General features: G+C 46.7%; 1 protein-coding gene across 3 annotated transcripts; it reads left to right on the top strand.

Moving 5' to 3' along the window:
* The first annotated feature begins 12 nt into the window (after positions 1-12).
* Positions 13-11,431, top strand: UBR7 (ubiquitin protein ligase E3 component n-recognin 7). 3 transcript variants are annotated; one of them, XM_082317827.1, is made up of 11 exons: positions 13-206; positions 343-476; positions 1,190-1,250; positions 2,834-2,929; positions 4,057-4,110; positions 5,307-5,412; positions 6,654-6,838; positions 7,409-7,540; positions 7,944-8,106; positions 9,016-9,077; positions 9,907-11,431. In XM_082317827.1, the coding sequence occupies exons 1-11, from the start codon at positions 33-35 to the stop codon at positions 9,997-9,999; spliced, it is 1,260 nt and encodes a 419-aa protein (XP_082173953.1). In that variant the 5' UTR covers positions 13-32; the 3' UTR covers positions 10,000-11,431. The 3 variants fall into 3 exon arrangements, with proteins under 3 accessions (XP_082173953.1, XP_082173954.1, XP_082173955.1); XM_082317828.1 differs by lacking the exon at positions 4,057-4,110; XM_082317829.1 differs by lacking the exon at positions 9,016-9,077.
* The last annotated feature ends 1,873 nt before the right edge of the window (positions 11,432-13,304 follow it).

The raw sequence follows: 13,304 nt of genomic DNA, 5'->3' as shown, positions 1-13,304 counted from the left end.
CCTCGGCTCGCCCTCGGCCTCGCGTCCCGGCGATGGAGGCGGCGGCGGCGGCGGCGGAGGGCGCCGAGCCGGGGAGCGGCTGCGGGGGCGGCGCGGAGGAGCCCGTGGTCTCCTTGGCGGAGGTGCTGGCGGAGAACGAGGAGCTCGAGAAGGAGGCGCGGGCCGTGCTGGGGGGCAGCGACCACGAGCGCTGCAGCTACTCGCAGGTGGGGGCGGGGCCGGGCGCCGCGGGGGGCGGGGCGGGGCGGGGGGCCGGGGGCGGGGCGGGGGGCCGGGGGCGGGGCCGCCCGGGGCCGGGACCCCCCGGCGGCCCCTGTAGCCTGCGCCGCTGTCGCCCCGCAGGGCGCGGTGAAGAGGCAGGCGCTGTACGCCTGCAGCACCTGCACGCCGCCCGGGGGGGAGCCGGCGGGGATCTGCCTGGCCTGCAGCTACGAGTGCCACGGCACCCACCGCCTCTTCGAGCTCTACACCAAGAGGTACGGCGGGGGGCGGGGCGGGGCGGCGGCGCGCGCCCCTCCCGGCGGCGGGAAGCGCGCGCGCGCTGGTGGCGGGCGGGGGCGGCCGGAGCCCCCTCAGCCGGCGGGGGGGTGCGGGGCGGGGGTGCGGGGCGGGGTGCGTGGCCGCGGCGATTCCCCCGGAGCCGCCTCCGCCGCACGGTGCGTTTCAGCGAGGGAGGAGGGCGTTCCGATGCGTAACGCGTACCGCTCCCAGCAAAACTGCCCGGGCGGCTGAGGTCGCGTCGCTGAGGCGCCCGCGGTCCCCCCTCGGCTTGGCATGCCGGCCCTGTGTGAGTGAGAGCTTAGGTGTCCGAGCGGGAGGCGAGGGCCGAATCGCCTTGGTGGATCCAGCCTTTGGAAACAACCAGCTCACGCTCCTCTCCCGCCAGCACAGTGCTCGCCTTTTGGAGCGCGGTGGTTGCAGCGGCCAGGGTAAGCCGTGCCATTGCGGTCTCCCAGCCAAGCGCTGTTGCAAATGATGGTGTTTGTTAGCCAAGATCTGCCGAGAGCACCGTGTGAGAGGGTAAGGCTGCAGGGCCCTTTGGCCGGTTCTGGCTGATGCAGTTGTTTGGTTAAGTAGCTGCAAGAATATTTTTATGGCTCCTAATAAGCTGCTGGGAATTGTTACGAACACAAAACCTAATGTGTTTTCAGTTAACAAAAAACCTGAAATGCTACATTTTTCTTTGCAGGAACTTCCGCTGTGACTGTGGAAATAGCAAGTTCAAAAATCTGCAGTGCAAGTTACTCCCAGTAAGTTCAGACATAGGTTTCATCCATACAGAATCGAAATAACAGTCTTGGGAGGTTGGTGCCTTGCCTCAGCCAGTGCTGACTCATGCGATGCCTCTGCTTTTCCCAGCAAGTTAAACAAGGTGGGAGCATTACAGCAGGAGATAGATAAAACTGTTGAGAGACCAAAGGGAGATGTTGCGAGGAGGGAGAACGTTTGATCCTGCATGGATGCAGTTCTGCATCCGTGGTCAGCGTAATGCCAGAAACATGTCGTGGTGCCTGCACTAATACATCTTATCATTAGCTCTAACCTGGCTTCCGGAGAACCTTTCGGGGTGCATTTTGCAGTTGCATTAAGGAAATTTGAGGTTGTGCTGCTGCCAGAGGGACAGTTCCCTCTCCTCCTTCGTGGTGGCATTACTGCCCTAGCTAATCTTTTTTGATAGGTTGTCACCAGAGCCTACTGATGGGATAGTTTTTTACTGTATTAAGCCCCCTGTGCTTTCATACTTGGTGGGCATTTTGGACTCGTCAAGTAGTTGGTAATGGTCTGGGAAGCGGCGACAGGAAGCTGCTTGGCTTGCCTGCAGTGCTGCTCCCAGGGTAACAACAGTCCAAATGTAGAAACAGCAGGTGGTGTTCTGTATGCTCATTTTGCTCTGGCAGAACTGGGATGGATCCAGAGCTAGTCGGCCTAGGGCTACAGTCCAGTGATCCCTGCAGAGACACCTGTCACAATTTTACGATGTTACTGTTTCTCATTTGAGTCAATGAAATGGATCACATGGTTGTTCATCTTCCTTCAGTTCAGTGCAAAATCAGTTGTACAGGTTAAGCATCTGTCCGTTAACCTGGCTGATTTCATGGATGCCAGGTGCTCGCATCGTCCGTTCTTCCTTTGTCAGAATAGCAGTAGAAAGCGTTTTGTAGTAACATCATAAATGGTCACAGCTGTTTCTGCAGGGGCCGATGGTGGCCTTAGGCTGCAACTACGTACAGTTCTGAAGCCCTCTGGCTGCAGCTGTATTAGCTGTTTGTTGTTTTTTTTTTTTTTTTTAAATGGGATTACCTGTAATTGAATTTCATTCAGCATGTTTTGTAATTTAGATAATCCTCTCCTGTAGAGTGAGGCTGATACGACATGAATTTAGTGGAAGCTCAGTGGTAAGATTAAACAAAGTTGGGTTTGGGTCACAGTCTGGATGTTTAAAAAAAATGGAGGGGAAGGTGCACAATAAATCTACAGACTTTGCTATAATGGCAGCAGGCAGGCATGGCTGGTGATCAAAACTCTTACATCATTTTAGATTAGCAGTAGTTTAACAAACACCAGAGTTGCCATTTGTTACAAAGGTGGAAAGACTGTTTTTCCTCTTTCCTTTTGAACTGCAGTATTCCTCACGTGCCCAATCTGCTGCTCACTGTATAGCATAGGTGTCTGGATAATATCTTTCTTTTTGGATCTTCAAGCTGATGAGTATAATGATTGCTTTTAGGAATTAAAGTGGAACAGGAAGTGAGCTTTTCTAGATTATACATCTTTTCTGTCTTTTTTTTTTTCACTGCGTTGTCCATTGAGACATTATTTTCTTTCCTCCTAGGAAAAGTGCAAGGTGAATTCAGGAAATAAGTATAATGACAATTTCTACGGATTATACTGTACTTGTAAAAGGCCTTATCCTGATCCTGAAGATGAGGTAAGAAATACAAAAAACAGTAGTAATCATATAGAGATGGTATTTATGAAAAATATTGTTCAAAGGGTGGTCGCTGAGCTGCTTTGCTGGGAAGACCCACTTTAAGAAATCTTATGTTCCATGTTGCTTTTGGTTGTCATATGCTGTATATAGTAATTACTTCATCAGTTTTTTTTTTTAAATGGTAGAACATGCCTTAAAGACAGATGAGGAGGCAATGTCCAAACCATCATGTGGACAAAACGCTGCTGCAGTTCTCCCTGCTTTCCTCTCTCTAAAGTTGCAGAGTTCCTGCAGGGGGTGGGTTTCTCATCATCTTGAGAAATGTGGCAAGTGCAGAATGAACACATTGCACATGTTCGTTAGGAGAGACCAGAATCTGCTTCCTCGTGCTTGCAACAGTGCTCTGACAAGGCTTTAGGGACGGGGAGAGCCTGCCCTGTAGCACTGGCTTTAGCTTTCCTTTACGGTAGTCAGAACACTTTGTCTGAAGTATTAAAATATACCACTTGGTTTGCACACGCGCGCTTTTGTTTGCAGTCATAGAAGTTAGGTGTTTTAAAGAATAAGGAAGGCACAAGTCTTTCAAATACAAAAAAGTATTTTATAAACTCACCTCTGTGAAGTTCAGAGATAGCTAAACATTTCTAAAGAAATCATTAATAATTGTTTCCTAACAAAGCAGTTTGTACTGTACTGCATTGTGGACAGTTAAGTTAGGATTCTGGCATTCCTATGTAAACCTGATGACATCATGAATATCAATATCTTTCTTTTGCTAAGCTGCCTGTTCATGCATTTCTGTTTACAGGAAGAAAGATACCAATAGTGTGTTAGCTTTTATCAGCTCTTTTGTGTGAGAATGTCTTGCTCTACTGGGAAAAGTAGTTTTGTCATAATGGGAATTTCCACAGTCTTGATAATACGACAAATTACATATGCTGTTGAACTTCAGGGAAGCAAACTGACTACTGAAGCAGTAACTAATTATTAATGGCAGCTCCCTGTGGGTGGGTGAAGAGGAAAATGCAATTCACTTGAGCAGGCTTTGCATAATACTGCAGTTGGAGGCTCGTGAAAGATTCTGGAGGTTGCTATTAGTGCTAATAATATGACCGTTCATCTAGATTCCGGATGAGATGATCCAATGCATAGTTTGTGAAGACTGGTTCCATGGAAGGGTAAGGAAACTTTAAGTAGCAGAATTGCCATTTGCATCGAAATAACTTAGCGTTGGTTACGTTTGTGTGGTTGTTCTTACTTGGGAAGGTTTGCTTTGGTTCTCAAAAGATTATTCCATGAGTTCTAAGGTATTTCTTTTCATCCTATGCAAAGGAATATTGAAAGTTTAATCTTGCGCTGCTGTCCGCTCCAGTCCAAAAAACCTAGGAAGAGTTCTACTCATTGAAGGTTACCGCTGCAGATAAAACAGTAACTTTATAACTGCCTCTTTAATTGGAAAATTCTAATCAGTACAATGAGTGAGAAAAAGATTCTTACTGAGACACATCGTTATCAACTACCTGAAGAGTTCTTCATTCAAAAGAGTGCTCTTTAAACTGTAATTCCTTTAAGTAGCAAGAAAGAAGCTGGGCTGTTGGCTCCTGATTACAAACTTTGGGGAAATCTTTTAAAAGCAGCTCAGCACTTCAGTGAGTGCCCTACTTAACGTGTAAGCATTAAAGATTCAGCCTCTTGTGCCTTGAAGGGCACGAGTGAAATTCCATGTTTGAAGTTGCAGGATCAAAGAATTAAAAAAAAGATGATTGGCTTAAATTATGGGTTCTATAGATAAACTACAGGATTCTTTTGTATAAATGTATGCATGAAGAATGTTGTGCTGCATACTGTGAGCTCAGCCAGAATGCTTTTCAAAAGAAAGCTGCAAAGTGCTTTTAACAGCCTAAATAGTTCTGACCAGTTTATGAAGAGCTTTGGGACCTAATTGTTTTCAAGTTCAGTATGTGATCAATATGAAGACTTGGAATCTCTTACACGTAAGGAAGCAATCATAAAAAGTTACTTAAGAGTTTAAATGTGCAGGGTGCAAGAGGTATCTTCACCTGTCCTGTGTTTAGGACACTTTAGAAGAATATTGTTTAGAAATGAGATAAAGATAGGACTGAGATTTCTGGGTATGTAGAAGGCATAAAAGGCTGTAGACAGAGAGAGCATTATTTCAGTTTTTCCCTGGAATTTTTATCAGCTCTTTCCAGTCTTTAAATTATACGGATAATCATTGTAGAAAGTTAGGAGGAGTGTATGCTTGTGCTGAAAATGTGATGACAGTTGACGTTTTACTTCCTCTAAACCTAGAGTTGAGTCTGTTAATTTGCAGCAGATGCTTCACTGCTGTGTGCTTGTTTCTTTTTGATAGCATCTCGGTGCAGTCCCCCCTGAAAGCGGCGACTTCCATGAAATGGTATGCCAAGCCTGCATGAATCACTGCCATTTCCTGTGGGCCTATGCGTCGCAGTTAGCAGGTAAAGAAAATGGAGATATCTGAGCCAATATTTCGTTAGCGTGTATTTGTCATACTTGGTTGATTAATGACATAATACTGTTTAAGTGGTTGGAGAAATTATATTCGTTACATTGGGCAATCGCCTTCAGCAGTGGAAGGTGTGGGGCTGCAGTAACTGTTCTGTAAAAAAAAATTGCAGTTCTTGTTCCTAAATCTTAATTCTGTGGTGCTCACTCATTTATTTTATCAAAGATGTGCTAGCACATAGATGGATGAAGATTTAATACTTGTCTCAAGGAACTTAATTTCTAAACTGGATCAAAGAACTGAAGAGCCATCCTCAGGGAAGTGATGAGGCAAACAGCTGAGTCTGAGAGGCTCTGAGCAGCAAAGAGTGAATAATAGAGTGACCTGAAATGAATGTGTAAAACCTTAATCCGAGTAGAGCTGGGGCCGGGCTCAGGACACATGTTCCCTGCGGTCACACCAGGCTTCTGTCTGCTGTGTGGTCTCTGCGGGATGAGAAAGGTAGATGATTTGATTTCTGTGGAAAGAGCTGGTTTCACGTAGTCTCCTAAATGTTGCTCGTATCAACCGGTGATTGATCTCTTATGTGCCAGAAATTTCAATGGTAATTTTAAGGATTCCAAGCTGGCCTACCTGGAGTTCTCTTCCTTCTAATTAATGTAAATACAGTACAGAATGGGGTTTTTTTGTTTGTTTTTGGTTTTCCTCCTTCTAACCAGCTATGTCACAGGGCACACATTTGAATTGACATCAAAAGAAAAACTTGTTTTATATAAGGAAGTAAGTGGTTAGTGTACTTAATGTCACAGAGTTTTTGGCGCGTGTGTGTGTCTGGAGAGGATGAAGGACTCTGACACAAAGACAGCAAAAAAGGACGCAACAGCTACTGAACCTGCCGTAGCTATCGAGGGGTGTCAGGAAGGACAAGCATCTTGGTACAGAACTGTCTGAAATTGTGATACCCTTCTCCCTCTCCTATGGCTTAGATTTTTGGAAAGCAGAGTATTTTAGAATAGGAGTATGAGAGGTGACTATAGTGAAAGAGGGAGTGGTTTCTTTGTATACCTAGGTCGCTGTGTCTTTGGAGAGCTGTAGAATATATCCAGGACCCTGCAGTGTACGAGGTGATCTAGGTGCTCTTTGACGCTGCACTGCAAACCAGAGAGAACCTCTGTGGTAGCCTGTACGTTGTCTGGCATGGTATTTTTGCTTATGTGGGTGTGTATCTTCCAGTTCCTCCTTTGACCAAAGTGAACTCCCTCGAAGACGAAGGGATTGTCCTGAAGGTTGAGGAAAGTGAAGAGCAGAAAAAAGAAATAAAAAAAGAAAGTGGAGTGGAACACCAAGAAACGAAGGAGGAAAAGCAAACGGAACAGTTTAATGAACCATCCACTAGCTCTGGGTCTGCCTGTCCAGAGGTAAAACGGACCTTCTTTTCTGTCCTGTACGTCTTCGTACTGATGCTTGGTGAGGTAAAGCCCACCTCTTTCTGTATAGGTTCAGTGAAGAGGTAAATGCTTTCAGTCTGTTTCTGTGTTCCTCTTCAGTCACTGACACTTCAAACCTGTGGTCTCTGTGGAGCACAGTGTAGGCAGTGGAACACGCTTGTAGAAGTGGGTGACCAGGGTGTAAGGTCCGTTTGCAGATAGGTTAGATCCATCCCTTCGTGTCAGCCACCTGGCCTCTATGCGGAGGTAACTTCTGAGTTTGTTCGATTACAGGTGTATTATGCATTTGCATGATAGTCCAGCTCTGATTTCGTAAACATTCATGGCTATTGCAGTAAATTTCTAGAGAAATTTCCAGTGGAAACTACTAAAACCACATCAGAATCCTCGTGTGGATGACGTGGTAATATAGGTTGTTCATAAAAATAAGCGTGTCTGAGACAAAAGAACAATCTTGCCTAAGGAAAACGTCATGCTGGAAAGAACGGAGCGTATTTGAAGGGATGTTACGGAGCACTGAACACTCTCATTTTAATTCAGGTAGTTACTAAGAGTGAGGAGCCAGGCTGCAAGCTGAAAGAACTCCAAAGCAAGCCATTTTTAAAAAAAGGTACTGCCACGTTTTGGCCATCGAACTGGAGAAGCAAATTATGCACCTGTGAAGACTGTTTGGTAGGTATTCTCTCTTCGTTACCATCACTGATGTGGGGGAGGCAGGGAGGAGCTCCCAGAGAATCTCTGAAGGGAAGCTTGTAGATAAAATCTGTGTAAATGTTCTTACCCTGCATATAAACACCTAAAAAAACCCCTCCACCCCACATAAAGAAACACACTGAATCCTTTGGAATTAATACAGCTCGAAGGAGCTACTCAACGTTTGTAATTTCTTTGCTGTTTAAATCCAGTATTGCTTTGGAAGTCATTATGGGGAGATTTCTGAAATGCTGGATACAAAATTTACATTATTATTTTTATGGTTATTATTTGTGATACTGAACACAAAAAGGATTGGGCGAGAGCATCTCCATCTGAGAAGTTTTGTAATGTAAAAAGTAAATTTTACCTTATTCTCTAGAAAATGTATTCAGAGCTTGAAGTCCAGTTCCTGACAGATGAATGTGACACTGTCTTGGCTTACGAAAATAAAGGTACCAGCGACCAAGAAACAGAGAGGAGAGATCCTTTAATGGACACCCTTAACAGCATGAACAGAGTCCAGCAAGTAGAACTCATCTGCGGTAAATACAACTTCATTTTTAGATTCTGCCATAACACAAAGTGAACAGTTTCCCGTACGAGATTAGGATCAGGTCTTGCAGCGTGGTGTTGAACTGTTTTTGAAGTAGCGTGTGGAAGACTGTATGACAGACTGCACGCCTCATTCAGGATTACTCTGGAGAAGTTTGTCCTCTCTGGCCTGTTGTTACAACTTTAACTTGCGTCGAGGAACTAGATGATGTGGGAACTTTCCCCCTATTTAACATCTTAGATACAGTATTGATGGGAATGTCTCGTAACGTGAATATTTAAACATTAATTTACACTGCTGCTGTCTGGCTTATTTGCCTTACCCCGCTCCGTTGCTTGGCAATCTATCTCCTGTTGCCTGGGGGAGCGCCCGCCAGCGTGAAGCTGGGGCGCAGGGTGCTCCCTGGCAGCTCTGCCGCGGAGCGTATTGACAAGGCAGCGTTGGGGTGTTCTGTAACCGGAGCCGTGTTTCCCTCTTGTGAGGGAGGGGCTTGCACTCTGGCGAGGACACTTGCCCACTCCCGAGTTACAGGCCCGGGCTTCCCGCCACTACCCACGCGTGCTTTTGCAGCGGGAAGGTGGGAGCAGGGGCAGTCTGCATTAATTGTGCTAAGTCACTCACTGAACTTCTCTACATTTCTCTGGAGATCAACCGGAACAGATACTCAGACTGCACAGGCTAGTCTGATGAATTATTAGGCTTCTTGTGTTTACCTGGACTTGCCTTTCTTTTTATTGTTATTATTTATAATCCAGTTCAAACCTAGATTTGTCTCAAGTAAATCTAACGAATGACGAGGAAGTAGAACAAGTTGTCTTCTTGAGCCAGTGTTAAACTAAAGCCGGGTATCTTCTTGGTTTTTTTGTTTCCTTTCCCTTGCCTTCCCTTCTCCATCCAGAATACAATGATTTAAAGACAGAACTGACTGACTATCTCAGGAGATTTGCAGATGAGGGAACGGTAAGGTGCAACTCGCAGAATTTGTTTGCCAGAAAATGTGTTTTAAAGTACTGTTGGGTGGTGGCTGCTGAATACTATGATGCTATGTTAAAATATTCTTTTCCTGTCTCTCGGAGTTGCTGGTACTGCAGTAGAAATTAGAAATCCCTGATTCCATTGGAATTTAAAGTTGTATTTCCTTAGTGACATTGTTGAGAGGTAACAGGGACCTCACAGACATCTGTCTATGAAGTACTGAGAGCAGCTCTTGCATTTAAATGAAATTTCTGTTGCTCTAGGAAAAGTATGAGGGGAAAAAAAGCTCTTAACCTTTATGTTTTTTCTTAGATTGAATTTAAACCCTTAGAAGAATAAGGACTAAATATGGGCAAAAGCAGTCTGGTCAATTGTTTTCTGGAGGAATTTGCATGCTATTATTAATCAGCACGTGCGTTTTGTTGGCTTATTTGCTAAATTGCCATTTTTAGTTCCATTGTAATGAGTGCGAGTTGAGCTAGTGAAAAATCTTGCTTTGTGTTAATTTTTCTGATGGTAAAAGCAAGTGGTCAAACCCTTTAAAAATTCCGTCAGGCGCTTTGCTCCCTGTGCTTGTTCTGCCTTTGGGGATCTTGTTTCCCTGTTTGTATTCTCTTATAATAGAATTTGGGCATTAATCGTCTCCTTTGGGTACAACGGGCAGGCTGTTTTGCGGGCTGTACCAGAGCGATTTCCGGATGCTTGCTTTTATACGCTTTGTGTATTGCATGTGGGATGCGTGCAAGAAAAGAAAAAAAGGATCATTTAATTGAATTCTTGTACTGCAACTTGGGTTTCATGTTGCTTCCCCCAGGTGGTTAAAAGAGAAGACATTCAGCACTTCTTTGAAGAATTTCAGTCACGGAAAAGACGACGGACTAACAGGATGCAGTACTACTGTAGTTAGACTGAGGGTCTGGGTCTGAAAGGACAACTGGGAAAACTACTCACTGGCAAACAGAAGCGGCATCTTCAGTATTTGGCTTCTCCTCAAAATCCAACTGTCCAAGAAACGTCTTCATTTTTTCTCATACTTCCTTTATTTGTAGCGACTAAAACGTGTTTGTAACAGGTACATAGCATTTGTAGGGATTTCGGTGCTGAGCGACGTTGCATTCCTGTGAAAGTTGGCCTTGCCTCCGGGGCAAGGAGGGCTCGTCGCGAGAGCGGTGCCGCTGCCTGTTCGCGTTTGCCTTTCACCTCCTTCACTTCCAGTGCCTGTCGCTGCACGCTGTCCCGAAACCGGCCGGGGGCTGCCCGCCCTCCCTCTGCACAGCGCGGGCAGGACGCGCCCGGTGGGCTTCGCGGGGCCGGGGCGCCTTGCTTTCCTGCTCCAAATGGCTCCGCACCGCCTCCTCGGGGCGTAGCAATGCTAGCAAAGGCCCCCTGCGCCGCGAAGGAGGCGTCCGCTGGAGGCGCGGCTCCTGAAGGGGTACAGCAGGCACGTGTACGATCCCGGCCGCTGGCTGACGTTGCGTCCAAACGTTTGGGTACTTCGGGGGAACGAAACGGCATGGTACGCCTGCGTGCTCGCTCTCAACTGTGGAAGCGCGCCCTAGGCAGGTGAAAAATGAGAAATCAGAGGTTAGGCTTGATGCAACAGAATGGTCTGGTTTTATAAATTCCAAAACTTCGTTTCCCATATTGTACAGTGAAGTTTTACATGGAAAAATTTGTCACGTGAACTCTACCCATTCACTAGAATATAAACAGTGTCTAGGAGGAGGTACTGAGTTACAAATTAAGCATCAGGGGAGTTGTTCTAGGACTTCTAATGCGCTTTGATTTTAAAATCTAGCCTACTGCAAATTATTCTACTTCATCAACCATCCTGAAATCACCGCGGCACCCTGGCATTTTGCTACAGTATGAAACGCGTGATCTTTTTATAATCACTTTGATAATCATGGAACAGGAGAAGTCTCACCAAGTTTTAAGAATCTACACTTACTTAACTACAGTTAAATATTGACTTTTTGTAAGTTTGGAGCCTAATGTAGTTTTTAGTTTTCTTTACCCACAAACCCCAAAACATACTTTAAGAAAGTTCTGATTTTTAACTCCTGCTCTGCGTAGCTGGAGGATTTCTTTACCATGAGCTACTATTCTGCTTCCATGTTAATGACTTTTGAGAAGAAGATCAGACCTTATCTATCATTCTCCCTATTAATTGTTTCTGACCGTTTATTTACAAGAGCTAGTTCTAGCGTAGAGGCTCAGTTCATGGGTTTGTTTCATGCGAAATGACTAGTTGCTTTTAAATTTAACCCCGGGTATTGTATGTGCTTTTTTTGTAGCAACTGTTACGGGAGCTGTAACTGCATATCTTATTAAAATATCTAAAAATTAAAGACCTGTTCGCTCTGTACTGTCTTGGTTTTTGGGAACGCTGCTGCAGCGGTTTGTCGTCATCCACGATCCAGACGACCACGGGCCAGCGCAGCAATGACCCGTTGGCCGCGTGGCCACGGCACGTCGCAGGGGCCGAGCCAAGGGCTGGGCCGAGCCAAGCCCGATCTTCCTGCGCCTTTGCCCGCGCCCTGGCCCGCGCTGCCGGCGGCAGGGCGAACAAGGGCTGCAGCCCGCTGCCAGCGCAGTTTTGAGCGAGGCAAAAAGCAGAACGGGCCGGTGTTCCGCCTGCAGCGGAGCTCGTGGCACGTAGTTCCCTGAAGGGGTGGGGGAGAAGGTGCCCAGAGGCCAGCGCCGTCCTGGGTCCCAGCTCCGAGTTCCAACCACCCCGAACAAACCCTGGCTTTTCCGAGTCGCCCGGTTCTCCCCCCGTACATAAAGAAGCAGCGAGAGCTGCCAGGGCGCAGGTAAACACCATAGCGGGGCCCAGCCCCGCGCCGCGCTCCGGCAGCGACAGCAACGCTGCGCAGGGGGAGGAGTTCCACTGCAGGAAGTTTTTTGAACCACGTAATTTCCACAAAAAGGAGTTATTGCAGCTACAATCTGGCACCGCGCACTCTGTGCTTGGCATCAGCCTGTGCTACCGCCGTGCAGCAGGGCTCACCTGAGGCCACCAGCAGGTACCCGGGCCCAGCCCCGGACAGTCGCCCTTTCCAGCTTGCTTCATGCACCGTGCTTTCTTCCCGAAGGCTCCCCCCGGCCCCGGGGAAGAGGCATCCCCTCTTCACAAAGCTGGCAGACTTACAAGAACTCCATTGCAAAACCACCAGAAAGCCTGCAGCAATAAATGTTAAACTTGCCTCGTTTGGGAAGCTGCTCCTAAAACTCATTGACCTGGATGTGGGAATGAAGGCGTCAATAATTAAGGAACAGGCGAGGCCGCGCAGCACTCTCCCTCCCCATCCCAGCCCCGCTTTACATCGGCACGTACCCCGCAGGACTTTGCTGTCGTACATCAAAGCGAGACCAGCCAAGATTTTCTGCTGCCGGATGACACTTCCAAACTTGAGTCCTCGCTGTGAAGCAGCGAAGCGCTTGTTTCTGCGCAAGAGATTTAATGAATATTCAGCTGATGCAGGACAACCGCAACTCCAGAGGAGAATGCTGGGTGCTCAACGAGCCTCTTTGTCCCGCGGCTCTGCGGAGAAAATGAGCACTTCCAAGCCCCAGGGCTAAGCCCCACTGCCTTGACTACGAGTAACCCTACGGCCTTTAGCCGTGAATAGTTGCACTCAATTAAGCTCCAGCCAGAAGAACTCGCTGAACTATTCCACTGAAGTGCTTTTCCTTTTTAATAAGCTGCTTCACCAGTGCCACCAATTTCCAATTCCTCCTCCTGCACTGGTTTGTACCGTATCCTTGATGTTCAAAGCATTATTGTGCACTTTTTCCCCCCGAGGAACAACAAACCTTGGCAGTTTGCAGAGCCTTCGCTGTCAGGGGGCAGCTGAAGGTGCGCAGTAGACGCCTCCTCTCGCCCCGAAGGCTGGGAACAAGGACGGCACCGTCCCTCTGTCTGGCTGCCGGCAGCAGTCAGACGGAAGAAGTCGCACAAGCACGTTCTATACAAGCCGTTTATTTGAAATGCCAACTATACGTAGGATAAAGTCGGTGTTACATGCTTCTCAGCAACAGTAGAAAAATAGAACCAGTGAAAACCTTTTTACAACTGTAATGGTACTCAAAAGAGAAATGTATTGTTTTACAATGCATCACACAAGACTAGAATTCAAGTTTGGAGGTACCTAAATAAAAATACTATTTTTTTTTTTTAAAAAACACTATGTACAGTTGAAGCGTAAA

This window comes from Platalea leucorodia (assembly GCF_965183815.1).
Source record: "Platalea leucorodia genome assembly, chromosome: 7".
NCBI classification, from domain to species: domain Eukaryota; kingdom Metazoa; phylum Chordata; class Aves; order Pelecaniformes; family Threskiornithidae; genus Platalea; species Platalea leucorodia.
This window is presented reverse-complemented; position numbering and strand designations above follow the sequence as displayed.

Coding starts and splice junctions, on each gene's coding strand:
- UBR7 (XM_082317827.1), top strand. CDS start 33: ATGGAGGCGGCGGCGGCGGCGGCGGAGGGCGCCGAGCCGGGGAGCGGC. Junction 207..342: donor AGCGCTGCAGCTACTCGCAG/GTGGGGGCGGGG, acceptor GTCGCCCCGCAG/GGCGCGGTGAAGAGGCAGGC. Junction 7,541..7,943: donor GCACCTGTGAAGACTGTTTG/GTAGGTATTCTC, acceptor CTTATTCTCTAG/AAAATGTATTCAGAGCTTGA.